The sequence below is a fragment of the Carcharodon carcharias genome, chromosome 11 (assembly GCF_017639515.1).
Source record: "Carcharodon carcharias isolate sCarCar2 chromosome 11, sCarCar2.pri, whole genome shotgun sequence".
In the NCBI taxonomy this organism is placed as follows: Eukaryota; Metazoa; Chordata; class Chondrichthyes; order Lamniformes; family Lamnidae; genus Carcharodon; species Carcharodon carcharias.
In genome coordinates, this window is record NC_054477.1 from 70,257,170 (window position 1) to 70,277,780 (window position 20,611).

General features: G+C 43.0%; 1 protein-coding gene across 2 annotated transcripts in view; it reads left to right on the forward strand.

The window, feature by feature from the left end:
• Positions 1-2,828: 2,828 nt before the first annotated feature.
• The window catches only part of uxs1 (UDP-glucuronate decarboxylase 1), a 104,170-nt gene continuing 86,387 nt past the window's right edge, over positions 2,829-20,611 (forward strand). The window contains exon 1 of one of the 2 annotated variants that reach the window (XM_041199756.1): positions 2,829-2,960. In XM_041199756.1, coding sequence (XP_041055690.1) covers positions 2,876-2,960 — 85 coding nt within the window. In that variant the 5' untranslated portion in view covers positions 2,829-2,875. Of the gene's footprint in view, positions 2,961-19,936; positions 19,954-20,611 lie in introns of those variants that run through there. The other variant, XM_041199757.1, reaches the window with a different exon arrangement.

Genomic DNA, 20,611 nt, shown 5'->3' on the forward strand with positions numbered 1-20,611 from the left:
ATCAGCTAGGGTTGTAACAATGGCCAGCAGCCACAGCTGTGGCTATGATTGGCACAAACTGGGAGGGGGTCTCTCGAGGGATTAATCAACTCCCACATGGTTGCTTGGCCATGGCCCAGGCCAATGTAGCTTGCCCGCATTGCCGACTGGAAATCCCAAAACCTGGATCTGGCCATACTGCAATTGAATATTTCTTTCAGTTGGACCATGTTGTACCACCTGTCCCTCATGGAAAGGCTTATGCAGTAAAACACCTTTGGTCACAAGGTCATCAGGCAGTGGTCCGCACGTAATATTCTCAAAGCCTTGCAGGAAAAAAGAGATGGTTGATACTGTAGGATGGTTCCCTGAACAAACTGTTAAAACCATTTGGGCAGAATACCTCATTGCCAGAACTTTCAAACAAGCAAAAAGTCATGTCTCAGCTGGTGTTGAAAAAGACCCCCCCCCCACCCCGTCAGGTCCTTTATACATGCCTGGAGCCTCAGCGCCCCCTCATGTTGTGTGGTGGGGAAGAGAACGTTGTCCATCTCCTTCTGTAATGTGTCTTTGCAAATTAAAGTCTGGGAAAAGATGCAGTAGTTTTTATGAGAATCCCATGCAGCTCCATAACACAGAATTCTGTGCTAAAGACTGTTCCCAGGGGTAAACATCAACTACTGCTAGGGGGCTATCAATTCAGCAAAAGACACTCTTAGGTCTGCCTGAAACTTGTTGGTGTTCCAGTGCAAACAGCTGTCCACGGCCAGGTGTTGCAGCCTGGTACATTCCAAGGTCCAGAACTACATGCTGAGGGACTCACTGAAGCTTTGGACTGCAGCCACAAAGGCTAAATGGGGAAAGGCCACAGTCTAAGGCCCTCCCACGCCATAGCATGCCAAGGGGCTATATTTGACATGAAATGTTTTTGTAAATACGGCCTGTACTTGTAAGTGTAGTGAAGCACCTCAGAGTGTCACATACTGTGTACTACCACTCCATTTGCATAGAACAGCTCAAAAGGAAAGCAAAACTTTATCCACGATGGGAATCATATTGAATATTGTTACAATCTCCATAGAAACCATTAACTTTTTTAAAAGTTTCAAATTCCCAGTTATTAGCTGAAAGAATGATGCGTCAAGATTTCACATTTAAACACTTTTACTGTATCAATTGACTAAAACATCATTGCTTAAACCCAACTTATGCTTTCAGCTATGGAAATAAATAGTTGTTACATATCACACATTGTACTGTCCACGTAATTACAGTTCTAATACAAAACAGTTCACGGTTACCCCCAGCTTCCAATGGGTTGCTTCCTCTTTATTTTCCCAGCCGGGTAATTTCTAATCCCCGACCTACCTCTCACTGTGAGGGATGCACTGTCGATTTTTTCCTTTAGCTCCAAGCTGGGTAAATCTTCCAGCCTAAAGAACTTGGTCTTCAATCTAAGCGTGAGCAACCATTTGTGTTCTGCATGTTGAATGATAAGAGTCAGCATTTTTTCTGCTTAATGTACAGGCATGCCAGATTCTATCTTTTTCTCTCTAGCTCTCAGTTGACTACAGCCCATACCAGACAAACTACAACCCAGTATTCATGGATTTATAGGGAAGTCTGCAACCTGACCTCAAAATGACTTAATCTACTCTCTTCCCATGATAATGGGGAATACATAACATTTGTATGTAAGAAATATTAATTACTTATTTGATTTCAATTCCCTTTCATCACAGAAGTAAAGGGATAGTTTACAACACCATTGTTTACCATAGCTATAACGCCTTTCTAGGACTTTGGGAGACTTTAGGTTCATTCATGGTATACTTATTCTCGACTGGCATTGTCTCCAAGTGTAAATACCGCCTCCTTCTCAATAAAACAATCTGAATCTGCCTCAGATCTCTAACTGTTGAACCACCCAAGCCAGGGTGACCAACTGTCATGGAGAAAATTAAGGGATAGCCTACTGTGGGGGTTGGTATGAGCGAGGGGGTGGGAGATAGGGTGCCAGAGCCATGAGCTTGGGGTGCAAGGAGGGTTGGTAATGGTGATGCCAGAGGAGCAGGGTGTTGCCAGAGCTGTGAGAATGGAGATGCTGCTAGAGTCATGAGAGGGGGGGAATGATGTCAGAGCTGTGAGACGGGGCGTTGGGAGAAGAGCACGCAAATATGGGGTGAGTGTGTACTGCACATGTAAACAGCATCCCAGCATCATGCAGCAGTCAGTGGACTCAGGAACAAGACAATCCAGTAAAATACAGGATGGTTGGTCACCCTGACCCAGGATTACTGTCAGCCCAGGTCATATGGCCCTTTCATTTACCCTACAATTAAAGGTCCAGTCCCAAAATACAGTAATCTTATTCAAAAAATACAACCCTGAAACTTAATAATCTTATAAACTTTACAATTGCAATAATATCAATAAAACACTTAGGCAACTTCTTTATAAGAGGCTTGTGGCACAGATTGCCTCCGAAGTGTTGGAGTAAAATACTATTGGTTAACCAAATGACTGGATGAATGCCTGGCCAAGAAGGATGCATGCTTTCAGCTGAAGAATTCAAAGGCCATTCATGGGTCATTGGGAAAGGCAGTACAATGCTCCTATGTACAACATGATAAGGATTGAGTGTATCACTACGTGTTGTCATCGAAATGCAATTGCAATAATGAAAAAGCAACATCCTTCGCGCGTCTTGTTGCAATCATGTTTCACTCTCTACCATCCCGAAATCAAACATTATGAATTGCTCCCAGGGCTGGGAGGACCAGTGCTATCCCACAATGCCGCGAGATCCTGTTCGGCCGCCTGCGCGGCAACGGCGGCTGGCCGCACATGCGCAGTGAGCTCACCTGTAAACAGAAGGCGGTTGGGGCAACGGAGGATGGTAAAGAAGCGTCTGGGGACTCTGTTCAACCGAAGGATGATAAAGCTCTTGATCGCACTTGCACTGCTTGCATACGTAGCCTGTGAGTACGAGATCGGCCTGTAGAAGAAAATCCGCGTACCTTACAGTCACTCATTCGCATTTTGTGTGTGAGAGAGGAAAGCAAGGACTCAGAGGATGGGAGAGGGGGATTGGAGGGTCGAGAGGTAGTGGACAGGGGAGTTGGGTGGATGGTAATGGGTAAACAATAGGGCAGTGGGGTTGAATTGATGAAGGGGTTTACTGGCTATAGGGTCGAGGGCAGAGGTCTGGAGAATAGGAATGGGGATAGATGGCAGGGCATAGTGAATAGAGGCCAGGGTAGAGGACACGGAGTTGCAGGGGAGGTACTTTAAATAGGATTATTAATTCTGGCCACCTTTTCTATTGTTTCACAATTATAAGGTTACTGTATGTTGCTGGAGGGGAGTGCAAGAGGAGGACCCTGGGACAAGCTGTCAGCAGCACCTAGAGGATCTAAAACAAAAACAGAATTACCTGGAAAAACTCAGCAGGTCTGGCAGCATCGGCGGAGAAGAATAAAGTTGATGTTTCGAGTCCTCATGATCCTTCAACAGAACTGAGTAAAAATAGGAGAGGGGTGAATTATGAGCTGGTTTAAGGTGGGGGGGTGGGGTGGTGTAGGACAAGCAAGCAGTGATAGGAACAGATAATCAAAATATGTCACAGACAAAAGAACAAAGAGGTGTTGAAGGTGGTGATATTATCTAAAAGAATGTGCTAATTAAGAATGGGTGGCAGGACACTCAAGGTACAGCTCTAGTGGAGGTGGGGTGAAATACGACTAAAAGGGCATAAAAGGTATAGATTTAAAAATAATGGAAATAGGTGGGAAAAGAAAAATCTATGAATTATTGGAAAAAACATTGGCTGGGGTGGGGGATCCTGAAAAGTAGTTCAGAGGGGAGAGAAGCTGAGATGGAATTAGAAGGTAAATGCTAGTGAATCTGGAGGGTAGAGAAAATATAGGCTAGGTAAGAAAATTGAGTTTAGCATGGCTAAATGGAATATATTTTAATGCAAGAAGCCTGAGGAATAAGACAGATGAGCTGAGGGCACAGATAGGCACTTAGGAGTATGATATTATATTATAGCTATGACTGAGATTTGGCTAAAAAGAGGGCAGGATTGATAGCTGAACATTCCTGGTTATAGGGTATTCAGTCAAGGTAGAGAGGGGGATAGAAGAGGAGTTGGGGGGGGGGGTCGCACTATTGATCAAGGAATCAATTATAGCAGTGAGGAGGGATGATATCTTGGAAGGATCATCAAATGAGAAGTAAAAGACACAAAAGAGGCAAACAAGCTGTTGGGTGTGTATTATAGGCCCTGAAACAGTCAGGGAGAGATAGAGGATGTAATCAAATTTCAGAGAAGTGCAAGAATAATAAGGCAGTAGTAGTCAGAGATTTTAACTACCTAAATATTAACTGGGATAGTTTTAGTGTGCAAGGGAGGGAGCAAAATTGTTAAGCTGCATCCAGGGGAATTTTTTTATCCAGTACGTAGAAAGCTCAACAAGGGAGGGGGCGGTTCTGGACCTAATATTCGGAAATGAGCCCGGGCAGGTGGAAGATGTATCAGTGGGGGGCATTTTGGGGGTAGTGACCATAACTCAGTTAGATTTAGGTTAGTCATGGAAAAGGATAAGGCTGGGCTGAGAATAAAAGTTCTAAACTTGGGAAAGGCTAATTTTACTAAAATGAGATATAATTTGGCCCAAGTGAACTGGGAGCAACTATTTGCAGATAAAACTGTTAGGGCAGTGGGAGGCATTCATGGAGGAAATAGCAAGAGTACAGGGCAAACATGTTCCCCATAAGACAAAGGGGAGGGACCAAGCCCGGAGAACCCTGGATGTCAAGGGAAATAAAGGTTAGAATTAAGAAAAAAAGAGAAGCTTATGGTAGATACCAAGTGCTCAATACAGCAGTGTCCCTAGAGTAGTATAAAAAATGTAGGGGGGAACTTAACAAGGAAATTAGGAAAGCTAAGAGAAAGCATTGGTGGGCAGAATAAAGAAAAACCCAAAAGGGTTTTTAAAAATATATAAAAAGCAAGAGAATAACTAGGGAAAGAGTAGGTCCAATTAGGGACCATAGAGGTAATCTGTGTGTGGACCCAGAAGATGTGGGTATAGTCCTCAATGAATACTTTATGTCGGTCTTCACAATGGAAAAGGACGACGCAGGTATAGACATCAGGGTGGAGGACTGTGAAATATTAGAGGAAATTTAACAGAGCGAGGAGATACTAGCGGGTTTAGCGGCTTTAAAATTTTTTAAATCAGCAGGCCCGGATGAGATGTATCCCAGGCTGTTGAGGGAGGCAAGGGAAGAGATATCAGGGGCCTTGGCAGTAATTTTCAAATCCTCTGTCCATAGATGAGGTGCCAGAGGACTGCTAACGTTGTCCCATTATTAAAAAAGCGAGGAAGGGATAGTTGAGGAAATTACAGGCCAGTCAGTCTAATCTCAGTGGTGGGGAAGTTACTAAAAAGAATTCTGAGGGACAGAATATACCTGCACTTGGAGAGATACAGATTAATCAGGGATATTCAGCATGAATTTGTTAAGGGAAGGTCGTGTTTGACAAATTTGATTGAATTTTTTGAGGAGGTAACCAGGAGTGTTGATAAGGGTAATGCGTTTGATGTGGTCCACATGGACTTTTGCAAGGCTTTTGATAAGGTCCCTCATGGCAGACTGGCCAAGAAAGCACGAGCCCATGGGACCCAAGGCAAAGTGACATGTTGGATCCTTAATTGGCTGAGAGGCAGGAAGCAGAGGGTGATGGTAGAGGGATGTTTCAGTGACTGGAAGTCTGTTTCCGGTGGGGTTCCGCAGGGCTTGATGCTGGGGCCCTTGCTGTTTGTGGTGTACATTAATGATTTGGACTTAAATGTCAGGGGTATGATCAAGAAGTTTGCGGATGACATGAAAATTGGTAGGGTGGTAAATAGGAGGATAGCCGTAAACTGCAGAAGGATATCAATAGACTGGTCAGGTGGGCAGTGAAGTGGCAAATGGAATTCAACCTGGAAAAGTCTGAGGTAATGCAGTTGGGGAGGGCTAACAAGGCAAAGGATTACACTATGAATGGTAGGACCCTGGAAAGTACTGAAGATGAGAGGGACCTTGGTGTGCATATCCACAGATCCCTTAATGTAGCAGGGCAGGTAGATAAGGTGGTTAAGAAGGCATATGGGATACTTGCCTTTATTAGCCGAGGCATAGAATGCAAGAGCAGGGAGGTTATGCTGGAACAGTATAAAACGCTGGTTAGGCCACAAGTGGAGTACTGCGTGCAGTTCTGATCACCACATTATAGGAGGGATGTGATTGCACTGGAGAGGGCACAGAGGAGATTTACCAGGATGCTGCCTGGGCTGGAGGGTCTGAGCTATAAGGATAGATTGGATAGGCTGGGGTTGTCTTCCTTGGAGCAGCGAAGTTTGAGAGGGGACCTGTTAGAGGTGTATAAGATTATGAGGAGCATAGATAGGGTGGATAGGAAGGCCCTCTTTCCATTAGTAGAGGGGCCAATAACCCTGGGGCATAGATTTAAGGTAAGAGGTAGAAGGCTAAGAGGGGAGCTAAGGAGAATTTTTTTCACCCAAAGGGTGATGGGAATCTGGAACTCACTGCCTGAAAGGGTGCTTGAATCAGCAACACTCGTTATAGTTAAGTATTTAGATATTCACTTGAGTTGCCATAGCCTCCAGAGCCAAGCAGGATTAGTGTAATCAGATCTTTGTTGACCAGCACAGACACGATGGGCCGAATGGCCTCCTCCTGTGCTGTAAACGTTTGAGTCTTTCTATGTGCAATGCTTTATTTTGAACTGTGTTTATTTGGGTAGAGTTTATGATGAGTGATGTATTTATAGATTCAAAGCAGTGCACTTTAAAAAGCTTTTCAAGTCTCCTTTTTCTTTCAATGCAACATACATTTACTTTTGTTGCTAAAGGCTAATGCTGAACCCATGGAGAGGTATAGGGAGGAAATTCCAGAACTTGGGGCTGAGACAGCTACCAATGGTGAAGTGATTATAATTGGGAATGCACAAGAGGCCAGAATTAGTGGATACAGAGATCTCAGAAGTAGGGTTGGATGTGGTTATGAAGATGGGGAGGGATAAGGCCATGGAGTGATTTGAAAAGAAGGATGAGAATTTTTAAATCAATAAGTTGCTTAAATTATTGAAATAGTTATTAATATTTTATAAAGGTTCCTGAATTTTATTGTACAATATGTAGTTCAGAAATATATTATTGTATTTCTAAAGCAAGTTGTAAAGCATCCTGATTCCATACAGGTGTTCATGAGCTTAATGAATATCTATTTACGATAGAATGATTTCATGTTCTATTTTTATATCTAATGCAGGATCTTACAGTTCATAAGGAGTCCATTCGGCCCAGTGTGCTTGTGCCAAAAATAGCTCTTTGAAGGAGCTATCTAATTAGTCCCTCTCTTTTGCTATTGTGGTACAGCATGTGATAGACAGAGCCAAGTGATCCCAAAATCAACATATCAGATCAAAGCTCTGCCGTTCTTCCAAATCCAGTTGTGAATGCTGGTGGACAATTAAACAACTCACTGGAGGAGGTGGAGGCTCCACAAATATCCCCATCCTCAGTAATGAGGTAGCCCAGCACATCAGTTCAAAAGTCAAGGCCGAAGCATTTGCAACAATCTTCAGCTAGAAGTGCCGAGTGGATAATCCATCTCGGCCTCTTCCTGAGGTCCCCATTGTCACAGGTGCCAGTCTTCAACCAGTTCAATTCACTCCACGTGATATCATGAAATGGTTGAAGGCACTGGATACTGCAAAGGTTATAGGCCCTGGCAACATTCTGGCAATAGTATTGAAGACTTGCGCTCCAGAACCACCTGTGCCTCTAGCCAAGCCGTTGAGTACAGCTATAGCATTGGCATCTACCCAGCAATGTGGAAAACTGTCCAAGTTTGTCCTATCCACAAAATAAAGGAAATTCCAACCTGGCCAATTACTACCCTATCTGTCTGCTGTTGATCATCAGCAAAGTGATGGAAGGGGTTGTTGACAGTGCTAGCAAGCGGCACTTACACAGCAATAACCTACTAATGCTCAGTTTGAGTTCCACCAGGGCCACTCAGCTCCTGAACTCATTACAGTCTTGGCCTAAGCATGGACAAAAGAGTTGATCTCAAGAGGGGAGCTGTAAGTGACTGCCATAACATCAAGGCAGCATTTGACCAAGTAAGGTATCAAGGGGCCCCAGCAAAACTGAAGTCAATGGGAATCGGTGGTAAATCATCTCAGTCACAGGACATCGCTGCACAAGTTCCTCAGGGTAGTGTCCTAGGCCCAACCATGTTCAGTTGCTTCATTAATGATCTTCCCCCCCATCATAATGTCAGAAGTGGGGATGTTCATAGATGGTGGACATAATGTTCAGCAATCGTGACACCTCAGACACTGAAGCATTCCATGCCCATAAGCAGCAAGACCTGGGCAACATTCTGGCTTGGGCTGATAAATGACAAGTAACATTCGTGCCACACAAGTGCCAGGCAATGACTATCTCCAATAGGAGAGAATCTAACTACTTCCCCATGACATTCAATGGCATTGCCATTGCTGAATGCCCCACTATCAATACCCTGGGGTTACCATTGACCAGAAACTGAATTGGACTAGCCACATAAATACTGTGGTTACAAGAGCAGATCAGAGGCTGTGGATTCTACGGTGAGTAACTCGCATCCCGATTCCCAAAGCTTGTCCATTATTTACAAGTCACAAGTTGAAAGTGTGATGGAATACTCTCTGCTTGCCTGGATGAGTGCAGCTCCAACAGCACTCAAGAAGCTTGATACCATCCAGGACAAAGCAGTCCACTTGATTGGCATGCCATCTAGTACTTTCAACATTCACTCCCTCCAACCACCGATGCACAGTGGCAGCAGTGTGTACCATCTACAAGATGCACTGCAGCAACTCACCAAGGTTCCTTTGACAGGACCTTCCAATTCCATGACCTCTACCACCTAGAAGGACAAAGGCAGCAGATGCGTGGGAACACCATCACCTGCTAGTTCCCCTCCAAGCCATGCCCCATCCTGATTTTGAACTATATTGCCATTCCTTCACTGTCGCTGGGTCAAACTCCTGGAACTCCCTATCAGCAATGTGGGTGTACCCACACCACATGGATTGCAGCAGTTCAAGAAAGCAGCTCGCCATTACCTTTTCGAGGGCAATTAGGGATGGGCAATAAATGTTGGCCTAGCCAGCAATGCCCACATCCTGTGAACAAATGAATTTTTAAAAATGGCCTCTTGTTACTGACCCTCTCATCAGATTCTCTTTACTTTATTGAAACCCTTCATAATTTTGAACACCTCCATTAAATCTTCCCTTAACTTGCTCTGTTCTAAGGAAAACAGTCCCACTTTCTCTTGTCTTGCCACATAACTGTAGTTCCTCATCCTGGTTATTATCATAGTAAATCACTGCATCCTTCTCGAAGTGTGAAGCCCAGAGTTAATGACAATAGTCCAGTTGAGATTTAACCAGTGATTTATAAAGGTTTAGCATAACTTCCTTGCTTCTGTGAAGCTCAGGGTCTTGTATGCATTTTTAACAGCCATCTCAGCATGTCCTGCCACCTTCAAAGTTTTGAGTATGAACATCTCCCAGGTGTCTGTGTTCCTGCATTACCTTAACGATTGTACCATTTAGCTTTCATTGTCTTTCCTCATGAATCCTGCCAAAATTAATTATTTCACACTATCCTGTTATTTTAGCTGCCATGGATTTGCTCATTTCAGCAGATGTCTAACCTCCTGAAGCCTTTAACAATCCCCTTTACTGTTTACTACATTTGAGTTTTGTCATCTGCAGGCTTTGAAATTATACTCTGTGTACTCAAGTCATTAATATATATTAAAAATAACAGTTGTCCTAATAATAATCTCTGGAAAACACCATTGTGTACTTTCCATACATCTGAAAAACATACACCCTGCTTTCTGTCCCTTAGCCAATTATGTTTCCTTCTAGCCACTGTCCCATTCCTTTTATCTCACGGCCGTCAATTTTGCTAGCATTTTATGTCGCATTTTATCAACTGTATTTAAATAGTCCATATATACAACATCAATTGTGCTACCTTCATCAATCTTTTATGATTGTAAATCTTGTTTTTGTTTTCCAGGCTGTGTTGGCAACTAATATTCATGATAACCAAATGTGAAGTTGGTAAACACTGGTGTAGATCTAATCAACTTTGCTGCTGCAGTTTGTTTTTTGCAACTAATATTCATGATGACCAAATTTAAAGTTGGGAAATACTAGTGTAGATCTAGTCAACTTTGCTGTTGCAGTTTGTTTTTAATTTGTGAAAAATGCAGAAACCTAAAGTAGCTTGGTCAATTCTAAGGATTAAGATAGTTTTGTTTTATAATTTGACTTGTTTACCTGTTGACTTACAGTAGCTGAAGCATGCATGCCAGAAAATACCCATTTTCTATCATCAGTTGGTATTTGGTAAATTGCCATGTTGTATTTAATTCTTCAACATTTGCAAAGCTTGGAGGAGTGACACTGGTGATTAGTGATGAAAACTGATATGAATTCTGAATAAGTTTTAAAAAAACTTGTACTTATATAGAACCTTTAATGATCCCAAGACATTCCAAAATGCTTGAAAGCACTCTTTATAAGTGCACCTTCTTGCAGTGTAGTCGCAGTTGTTGGACATGCAGCAAGTGGGTGTTATGTTTGGAGAGTGGAGACCAAGTATAGTCGTCTTATAAAGTGAGGTTAGAGAGTCGGGGGATAATAAACCTGGAAATGCAAAAAAAAAAGCATATTTTGAGCACCTTTCACCCAAAATGATTCAGCAACAAGTTTGCACACAGCAAGATCCCACAGCCAGCTATGAGATAAGTGATCAGATTCTCTCTCTTTGGTCATGTTGGTTGAAGGATAAATATTGAGCAGGTCACCAGGGAAACTTAGCTGCTTTTCTTCAAATAATGCCATGACATCTCTTATGTCTACCTGAGATAGCAGATAGAACTCGGTTTAATGTCTCACCCTCAACATTGTAGCACTCACTCAGCACATGGGTATTGAGATGTGAGACTAAATTATATGGACATGTCCTGCATTACAAATTAGGAGCAGGAGTAGGCCACTTGGCCCCTTGGGCCTGCTCCGCCATTCAATAAGATCATGGCTGATCTAATTTTAAGCCCAACCCCACATTTCTGCCTACCCCCGATAACCTATCACCATCTTGCTGATCAAGAATCTATTTACCTCTGCCTTAAAGATACTCAACCACTTTTTGAGGAAGAGAATTCCAAAATCTTTCAACCCTCGGAGAAAAAATGCTTCCTTATTTTTGTCTTAAATGGGCACCACTTTATTTTTAAACAGTGACCTCTAGTTCTAGATTCTCCCACATGAGCAGACATCTTTTCCACATCCACTCTGTCAAGCCCCCTCAGGATCTAAATAAAAACAAAAAACTGCGAATGCTGGAAATCCAAAACAAAAACAGAATTATCTGGAAAAGCTCAGCAGGTCTGGCAGCATCGGCGGAGAAGAAAAGAGTTTTCTTCTCCGCCAATGCTGCCAGACCTGCTGAGTTTTTCCAGGTAATTCCCCTCAGGATCTATATGTTTCAATCAAGTCGCCTCTTGCTCTTCTAAATTCCAGCGAATACAAGCCTTGCTTGTCCAGCCTTTCCTCACAAGGCAACATGTCCATTCCAGGTATTAATCTAATAAACCTTCTATGAACTGCTTCCAACGCATTTACTCAAATAAGGACACCAATATTGTACACAGCACTCCAGATGTGCTCTCATCAATACCGTACATAAGCATAATCTCCCTACTCTTGTGTTCAATTCCACGCATAATAAACACCTTCATTCTATTAGCTTTGCCAATTTCTTGCTGCAGCTGCATACTAGCCTTTTGTGATTCATGCACAAAAGATCCCTCTGCACCTCAGCTCTGCAATCTCTCGCAATTTAGATAATATGCTTTTATATTCGTCCTGACGAAATGGACAACCTCATTTTCCCATATTGTACTCCCTTTGCCAGATCTTTGCCCACTCATCTGACCTATCTACATCCTTTTGTAGCTTCCTTATGCCCTCTTCACAACTTACTTTCCTACCTATCTTTGTGTCATCAGCAAATTTAGCAACCATACCATCAGTCCCTTCATCCAAATCATTTATATAAATTATAAAGAATTGGGGTCGCAGCACTGACTCCTGTGGCACACCACTCGTCACATCCTGACAACCAGAAAATGTCCAATTTATGCCTACTCTTTGTTTCCTGTTAGCGAGCCAATCTTCTATCCATGCCAATATATTACCCCCTACACCATGAACTTTTGTTTTCCATAATTACCATTGATGTGGTACCTTATCAAATGCCTTCTGGAAATCTAAGTAAAGTACATCCACCGGTTTCCCTTTATCCACACATGTTACTTATTTAAAGGACTCCAATAAATTGCTTAAGCTTAATTTCCCTTTCACAAAGGTGCGCCGCACCTTTCTGACAAGCTCCCACTATATCTTCTTTGATATCCCGTTCTACCATGTGGTTACTGTTAGGTGGCCTATACACTCCCACAAGTGTCTTCTTGCCTTTATCATTGCTCATCTCAACCCAAACTGCCTCTATGCCCTGATTTCCTGAAATAGGTCATCCATCTCTATTGTGCTAATATTGTCTTTCACTAACAGAGCCACTTCTCCACCTTTCCCTAACTCCCTATCCTTCCTAAATGTCACATACCCTTCAATATTCAGGTCCCAATTTATGCCATCCTGCAGCCATGTCTCTGTAATGGCTATTAAATCATATTCATTTATCTCTATTTGCACTATCAGTTCATCTGTTTTGTTTTGAATGCTGGATGCATTCAGATAGAGAGCCCTAAGTTTTGTACTTCTATTATTTTTGCAACTTTAGCCTTATCTGTTGATTTACTCTTAGACTTGTACTCTGTACTCTCTGTCCCTTCCTGTCATGGTCTGTTTATCATTTTCCATATTAATACCTTCCTCTCTTATCCTGTCTTTATTCTTTGATATACCACATCTACTCACGCTTGATCCCTTGCCCCCACTGTTTAGTTTAAAACCTTCTTTACTTTCCTAGTTATGCAGTTCGCAAGAACACAGGTCCCAGCATGGTTCAGGTATAGACCATCCCAACATTACAGTCCCCACTTTCTTCAGTACTGGTGCTAGTGCCCCACAAACCGGAACCCACTTTTCCCACACCAGTCTTTGAGCCACATGCTCATCTCCCTAATTTTATTTGCCCTTTGCCAATTTGCACGCGGCTCATGTAATAATCTAGAGATTATTACCTTTGAGGCTCTGCTTCTTAGTTTGGTGCTTAACTCCTCATACTGACAATGCAGAACCCCTTTCCTTGTCCTGCCTATGTTGGATCCTTCCCCCTCCCATTGTAAGTTCTTCTCCAGCCCTGAGCAGATGTCCTGAATCCTGGCACGGGGAGGCAACTCAGCCTTCTAGACTCTCACACTTTGCTGCAGGGAACAATCCTCCTCACTATACTGTCCCCTACTACCACTACATTCCTTTTTACTCCTCCTCCTTGAATGGCTTCCTATAACATTATCCCATGGCTAATCTGCGCATTCACCCTGCAGAGCTCACTTTTGTCCACACAGAATGGGACTTGAAACTATGATCTCTCCCTCAGAAGCACTGAGTCAATTTATTTCATGACAGAATGTTATCCAAATGTAATCCAGAAGTAGTTATTTCTCATTTTAAATTAATGTATTCTTTCCCAATTTCTATATTTGCAGTAAAAATCTGAACATAGGCAGTTTCCATTATTAATACCTATGTAAAATATGTTGCAATTACACCCTCTCAACTGTTGTGGTGCTGCATGGTTGTGAGGTGGCGGGAGAGTGGGGAGTATGAAAAGGGGAGAAATGTGATGAGCAGAAGATAGTGAAGACTGGGAGGGATGGGTGGGGAAGAAGATTGGAGTGAAGAGGAGCTAAGATTGGAAAGTTGCTATATAACTGGAAGTCCATTGTTATTAGCAGTCGGTGTGTAATGTTAACTGTACTGCAATGTTTGTGTATAGGTGTAACGCAATGTTAATTATAACTTCTGCTTTGAATGAAAAAATTTCCAAGGGTTGCAACCTCACACCAGGGAGTGATCGGTATCACAGTCAGTGTTGTGGTAGCTGCATGTGATGAGAATGGTTTTTCAGAGAGTCATGCCTTGTGATGATCAGATCCAGCTGGTGCCAATGTCCTGATTTTTGATGTCTCCAGGACATCTTGTGGCATGGTTTGTTCTGAAAAGGTATTAGTTACACAAAGCTCATGGTAGGAGCAAAGTTCAAGTAGCCCCTGTCTGTTCTCATTTATCTTGCTGAGGCAGGAGGGCCATGCCTCATGGCCTGTACTCACCCTTGCATTGAATTCCCCTAGTAGGTAAAGATGTTTTGACTTGGGGGTTCTGCTGATAGCAGTGTCAAGATGCTCATAGAACTGTTCTTTTGCCTCTGTAGAGGAGCACAGTGTTGGAGAATAAATACCATGAGGTTAACCTGTCCTGTTTGAGTTGAGAGGCTGAAGGAGAGAGCACCTTCTGAACCATTTGTGGGGAGTTCTATCATCAAGAGCAGTGAGTTCCTTGCAGTGAAGCCTACACCTTGCTCACACGCATCTTCTGAACTCTTCCTCTGACAGATGAATGTGTCATGTTTTACTTTGTGATCTCTCTGTGAGCTTGGTTTCGTAGGCTGAACATCAGTATTATCATCCTTATGGATCCAGTGCCTCTGGTTTGTTGGGGCTAAAGGATCCAGATTGCACGCATGTTTCGGGGTGACCGAGTTGATACTAAGACAGAGAAGATCAGTAGACCGTTCTTAGAAGAAACACGTCTGGTTACAAAAGGAACTCAGCATCTACACTAATGTGCTTACAACTCAAAACTGTCTTTTCTCTTCAGACTCTAGCTCAAGCCGACTGAGTACAGAGATAGCCTGTGCTACTCTGCTATTGGGTATCAAGATCATGTGATCTTGCATTACAACCTTTGTCTTAAAGGTGTAAAATACATGGCCCTAACATTCCAGCTTTCTGATCTAAGAGTTGGCATTTTCTTTGTTTTTGTTTAATTTGTTTGCCTGGTGCTTTGAAATCCATGCACTTGTCGAGCAGAAACATGTAAACTCCAAGCACCCATTGAAGCAGATGGACCGTATTGGGTCAGCACCTTAGTAAGGGGATGCCTGACTTGAGGTGGACGATGGCTGACCAGTGAGAGGTGATGGTCTGTCACACCTGTTCTCTATGCCAATTGAAATGGGCTTATTATTCGTAGCTGTTATTCCCTGCATTGTGTCAATGCGCCGCAGCAAAACTGGGTGTCCTGTCCAGGGCGTAAGTCTTGGCAAAATTTATGGAGACCCTGGACTGCCCCAATGTCAGGGTCCCCCTCTCGACCTCCCTGGTTGAGACCAAAGGAACGCAAAGCACTTTGTTTGGAACCAGCTTGGTTGCAGGAGTTGCCAGAAAGATGACATGTTCGGACATTAGTTGGCCTTTGGGTTCCATTCCAGATTATTTTTTGTCATGGTTTACTCCCTTAATCTTCAACTCTCTTGAGGTATCTACAAGGCAGTGAGCTATTTGCCCATAGCTCTGAGTTTGGTTAATGAGTGCCAGGGCATGTCCACATACCTGTGGGCCTGCACACTGCATGTCTGGGGGCCACACCTCTGTGAGCTCCTCTGAAGCTGTAGCCTGGGGGCAGGAGGGACCAAGATTCTGGATGTCACCACAAGGGGGCACAGCTGAGGACTTGCCAGTGGAAAGGCTACGTCCTGACAGGGAGAGACTCTGGCTCTCTTTTTTGCATTGCTGCTAGCCAGTGGTATGGGCTTGGAATGAGAAGCAACCTAGCATACACAAATAGAAAGCATTTTGGACACACTCTTTGAACAAATGAGATGTTAGGATTGAATTAGTTACTGAAGAGTAAACCAATGAGATATTGGCCCATATCTTCCAGTTTCCGGATTGTCGGAAACAGGACATATACACCAAGAATTGTCCAGGAAGTTTGAACATCCAATGGGCAATTCCCCTGTTCCCTGGGACCCTCTGAAAAAAGTCCAACTCTGAGTTAGCTTCTCAGATGGTTCCGACTTACCTGGATAATTACTCAGGAAATGTTAGACAGAAATATCCTACTCTAACTCCTGGGTAGCTATGCACCTGACTGCTCCCTCTGAGGATTCCTGCGGTGACCAAGTTTTGCAGGGTCCTTCATCAGAAGAAATTGCCACAAAAATTGGAGGAAGGTAAGTGGGTAGTTTTGTTCTTGTCCGATCAGGATCGGAAAGCGGGACTCGGAAGATTTGAGCCAATAGGTCTGAATGGACCTAAGGGTTCTTTTTTAAATTAGGCTGTTCTTGTTTATTGCATTAGGGTTTTGCCACACCGTAGACACATGTTTGAAAAATATGCTTTTTATTACAAATATTCAAGAAACTATATGTTTTCTCAATGCTGCTTGATTGAAGATATGGGTTTTAAGAAGGTTTTGGTGGCTTGGGAAGCGAAGGTTGAGGCAGTGAGTTCCAGAGTGTAGGTCTAAAATAGCTCTAGGCTGTGAAACCACTGGTAGAGCAAGGAGACACAACCTTCCAAGATAAACAGTCATTGATTTTTTGGTACCTTATCTCTAGCAATCTCATGGCCACCAGTGTTTCCATGGTACTGGTTTTCTATGAACTGATATGAAGCTCTTTGACTCTATGCTGTAACTCCTGGTAGCGCCATCCAGGTCAGGTAAGTTGATGGGTCAGGGCAAGGTTAAAAGTATTCTACTGGTTCTCCTGGTAGGCAGCTAATAACCTGCCCACGTAAAGTACCCTTTGCCACAGGAACAACCGAGAGACAAGCCTGTTCCAGATTTCTAAATACAAACATCAAGGGGAGAATTTTCTCCCCATCGGATGGGCTGGTCGGGAGCTAGCGCAGAGCCGAATGTCGCCCATGATCGGTTGCGCGCTGCTATTTTACGTGGGCAGGCCAATTAAGGCCCGCCCAGCGTGACGTGCACCTGGAAGTGCTCAGCGCTACCTGTGTGGGCGGGGGGAGGAAGGTGAGTGAGGTCCTGCGCTCTTTCACGCATGCGCACAAAAGAGCGCTGAAATCTCCGAGGCAGCTCCGTGCCTCAGGGAGATGAAGTTCAGGTCCAAAAGTGTTTGAAATTAAAAAAAACTTATTCAGACGTCCCCTCATGTGACAGTGTTCTGCCAAATGGAAGATTCTGGCCCAAGCCTTAGAACCATAATTTGCCAAATGCAAAGCAAGATAAGACTGATTAACTAGAAAATACAACCTAAAGTGTGGTGGTGGTAAGTCAAAGCTCTGAAAACGTTTTTCATTGGAAGCAGAATAACTTAACAACTAAAGTTATGACAAGAATTTGATGTTAAAACAAGGAGTGGAAATGAATGCAAGGTGAAAGTTGAAGGAACGAAGGATACGATACGGCCGTGAAGAAGGCTGCAGAAGTAGGGTGGAGCGATACTCTGGAGGGATTTGGATAGTGGGGTGTAAGTTTTAAATTTAACCCTTGGGGACTAATGTGGGTCAGCAAAGGCGGGTGAAAGACGGTGGGGACATAGGAAAAGCAGTACTGAGGTTGGGGCAGTCAGTGGGTGATGTTCGGGAGGTGAAAATGAACAGTCTTGCTGATGAAATTAATGTGGCTTTTGAAGCCCTTCTCGGTGTTGAACAAGCACCCAACTTTCATATACTCTGTTTCAAATTGAGCAAATGGGTATGGAAAGAGATGTGTGAAAGGAGTTGGCAACAACGGTGAAAATTATGTCAAGTTTGAGGAAACTGTTTTATCTATGACTTGATTTCGGGCAGACAGTATCTTCAGCTTTAATGAGTCCTGCCACTCCCTTGCCTTAGTGAATTTGGCACATTTACCTGTTGCTAGCTGCACAAGACTTGGCATTTAGGAACCTGTGACCCTAACACCTTGCTAAGCCAATATAAATGAGCTTTACAGTTTCTAACAATATGTTTACAACAATATGTTTTAATCTAAACCTCCTAAGATCATCCACTTTTGCACCAGCGAGAATTGTTGCACTTCTCACACCATCCTTTCCTCTGAGTGAAATTGCCAGTTTTGTGCTATTACTGGTGCAGTTATACTGTGGCTATCTGTCTGAGACCAATAGTTACAGAAACAGATGTATCAAGCAGTATCTTGTGTGTGCTACTTTGTTTGAATTGTTCATCTTTTGTTCTGGGGGCCTCTGTGTAACCTTTCAAATGTTTAGTTGCCTTTGCCTGTGTTTTCCACATTCCTTCAACACTTAAATCAACATCAGGCTTCCAAGGGACGCAGAGTTCTGTGTGGTGTCAAGACTTAAGCAGCATGAGACTACTTGTTCAAGGGGAAGATAAGAGCAGAGCTCATCTCTGTACTTTAACATGAGTCATTTACAGCTCAGAAGAAAGCCATTTGGCTCATCTAGTCCATTCGGCACTCTGTAGAGCAATCCAGTTAGTCCCATTTCCCAACATGCACCCCCCCCCCATCCCAGTAGCCCTGCAAGTTTAATTTTTTCAAGTGCCGATGCAATTTCCTTTTGAAATCATTGACCACCTTTGCTTTCACCATCCTTGTCATTACCATTCGTTGCTTCGAAGATTTCTTCCCCACATTCCCCCTGTATCCAAAGCCTTAAAATCTGTGTTGCCTAGACTTTGTACCATCTGCTAATGGGAGCAACTTTGTCTACCTTATCTAAATCTGTCAATCTTGGAGATCTATCAGATCTCCACTCGACCTCCTTCGCTCCAAGGAGACCATACAGTCTGCAGTTTTTATGCATTTTTCCCATACCAACTATGTGAAATTCACACGTTTTCTGCATAACATGATAATAGAAAAAGTTAAAATATGACTCCATCTTTAAGATCTTTTACATCAAGTTACATTGAGATTGCAGCACAGAAACAAGCCATTTGGCCCAACTGGCCGATGTCTATGTTTATACTTCATGAATTTCTTCCTGTTCTATGTCATCTAACCCCATTTCCTTCTGTTCCATTGTGCTTATCTAGCTTGCTAGTAAGTACACATATGCTATTTGCCTCAACTGTTCCTTGTATTAGCATGTTCAATATTCTAACTATTGTTAAAGAAGTTTCTTCTGAATTCCTTATTGGATTTATTAATGATTTCCTTATAATTGTGGTACCTAGACCAGCCTCCCACAGATGGAAATCTTTTCTCTATATCTACTCTCTCAAATGTTTCATTAGCTTAAAGACCTCTGTTGGGCCACCCCATAACCTCCCATTTTCTGGAGAAAATAGCTTCTGCCTGTTCAGCCTTTCATGATTATATCCTCTCAGTTCTGGTCTCATCCCAGTTCTGATGAAAGATCACAACCTGAAACATTAACTCTGTTTCTCTCACCATAGATGCTGCCAGAACTGCGGAGTATTTCCAGTGTTTTCTATTTTTATTTCAGATTTTGCTTTGATTTTTGAACAGGTCTGGTTTTATGGACAATATGGGGTGAGGGATGGTTAGCAGAGTACACTGGAGAAATCTCATATAAAAGTAGGGATAAGGGTTTCTGTGGTGGTGAGGCTGAGATAAGGCTAGAGAGTTGCAGAAGTATAGTGAATTTGTTGAACATGATTTGATAAATAAGAGTAAAACCAATCCTTTGCCACGTTCCAACAATTATCAACCCAATTGTAGCGTGCATGTTCTAGCAATAGCTTTGCTTCCTGCCCATGCTATTACTTCTGGAGACTCCTAAGGATCTAACCCTGACTGCCTTCCCTTCTTTGTCTATATACTGCTCCTTGGCAGGGACATCTGAAGATCTGGGGTCATTCAACATAACCTGTTAAAGATTTGGAAGACCAAAGGTATTGTCTTTACCCCAACCACAAATGCTATCCTTGCCACCAATTCCATTTCCCTCTGCAACTGTCTCCATTTTAATGTGACTGTTTGCAATCTTGCCATCCTATCTAGCTATGTGCTTAGCTCCTGAATCCATATCCATTACATCAGAAAGATTGCCTATTTCTTCCTCTGTACTATCACCCGCGTTCACCCCTACTTTAGACTTTTGGAGCTGCTGAAACCCTCACCTGTGCCTTTATCATCTCTTGACTCAATTATTCCAATGTGAACCTGATCGGCCTGTCATCCTATATCCTTCCATATATTTCAGTTCATCCAGAATTCAACTGTTGATAACCTATCTTAAAGCTTGCTCATCTTCATTACATTGGCTCCTCACCTTGCAGGGCCTCAAATTTAAAATTCCTCTTGTGCATGGCCTCATCCCTTCTTTGTTCTAGCCTTTGAGCACTCAAGAGAATTCTGCTCCTCCAGTGTTCCTGTGCAGTTCCTTCTGCGTATCATTGACCATTGCTGGCTGCGCATTCTTTCATTTAGGCCGTAAGGACTGCAGGTCCATCCTGAAACCACTGTATCTCTCTAACTTCCATTAAAATCCACCATTTTTACCAAGCTTTTAGTCACTTCTCCTAATATTGCTTCCTCTATACTGGCATC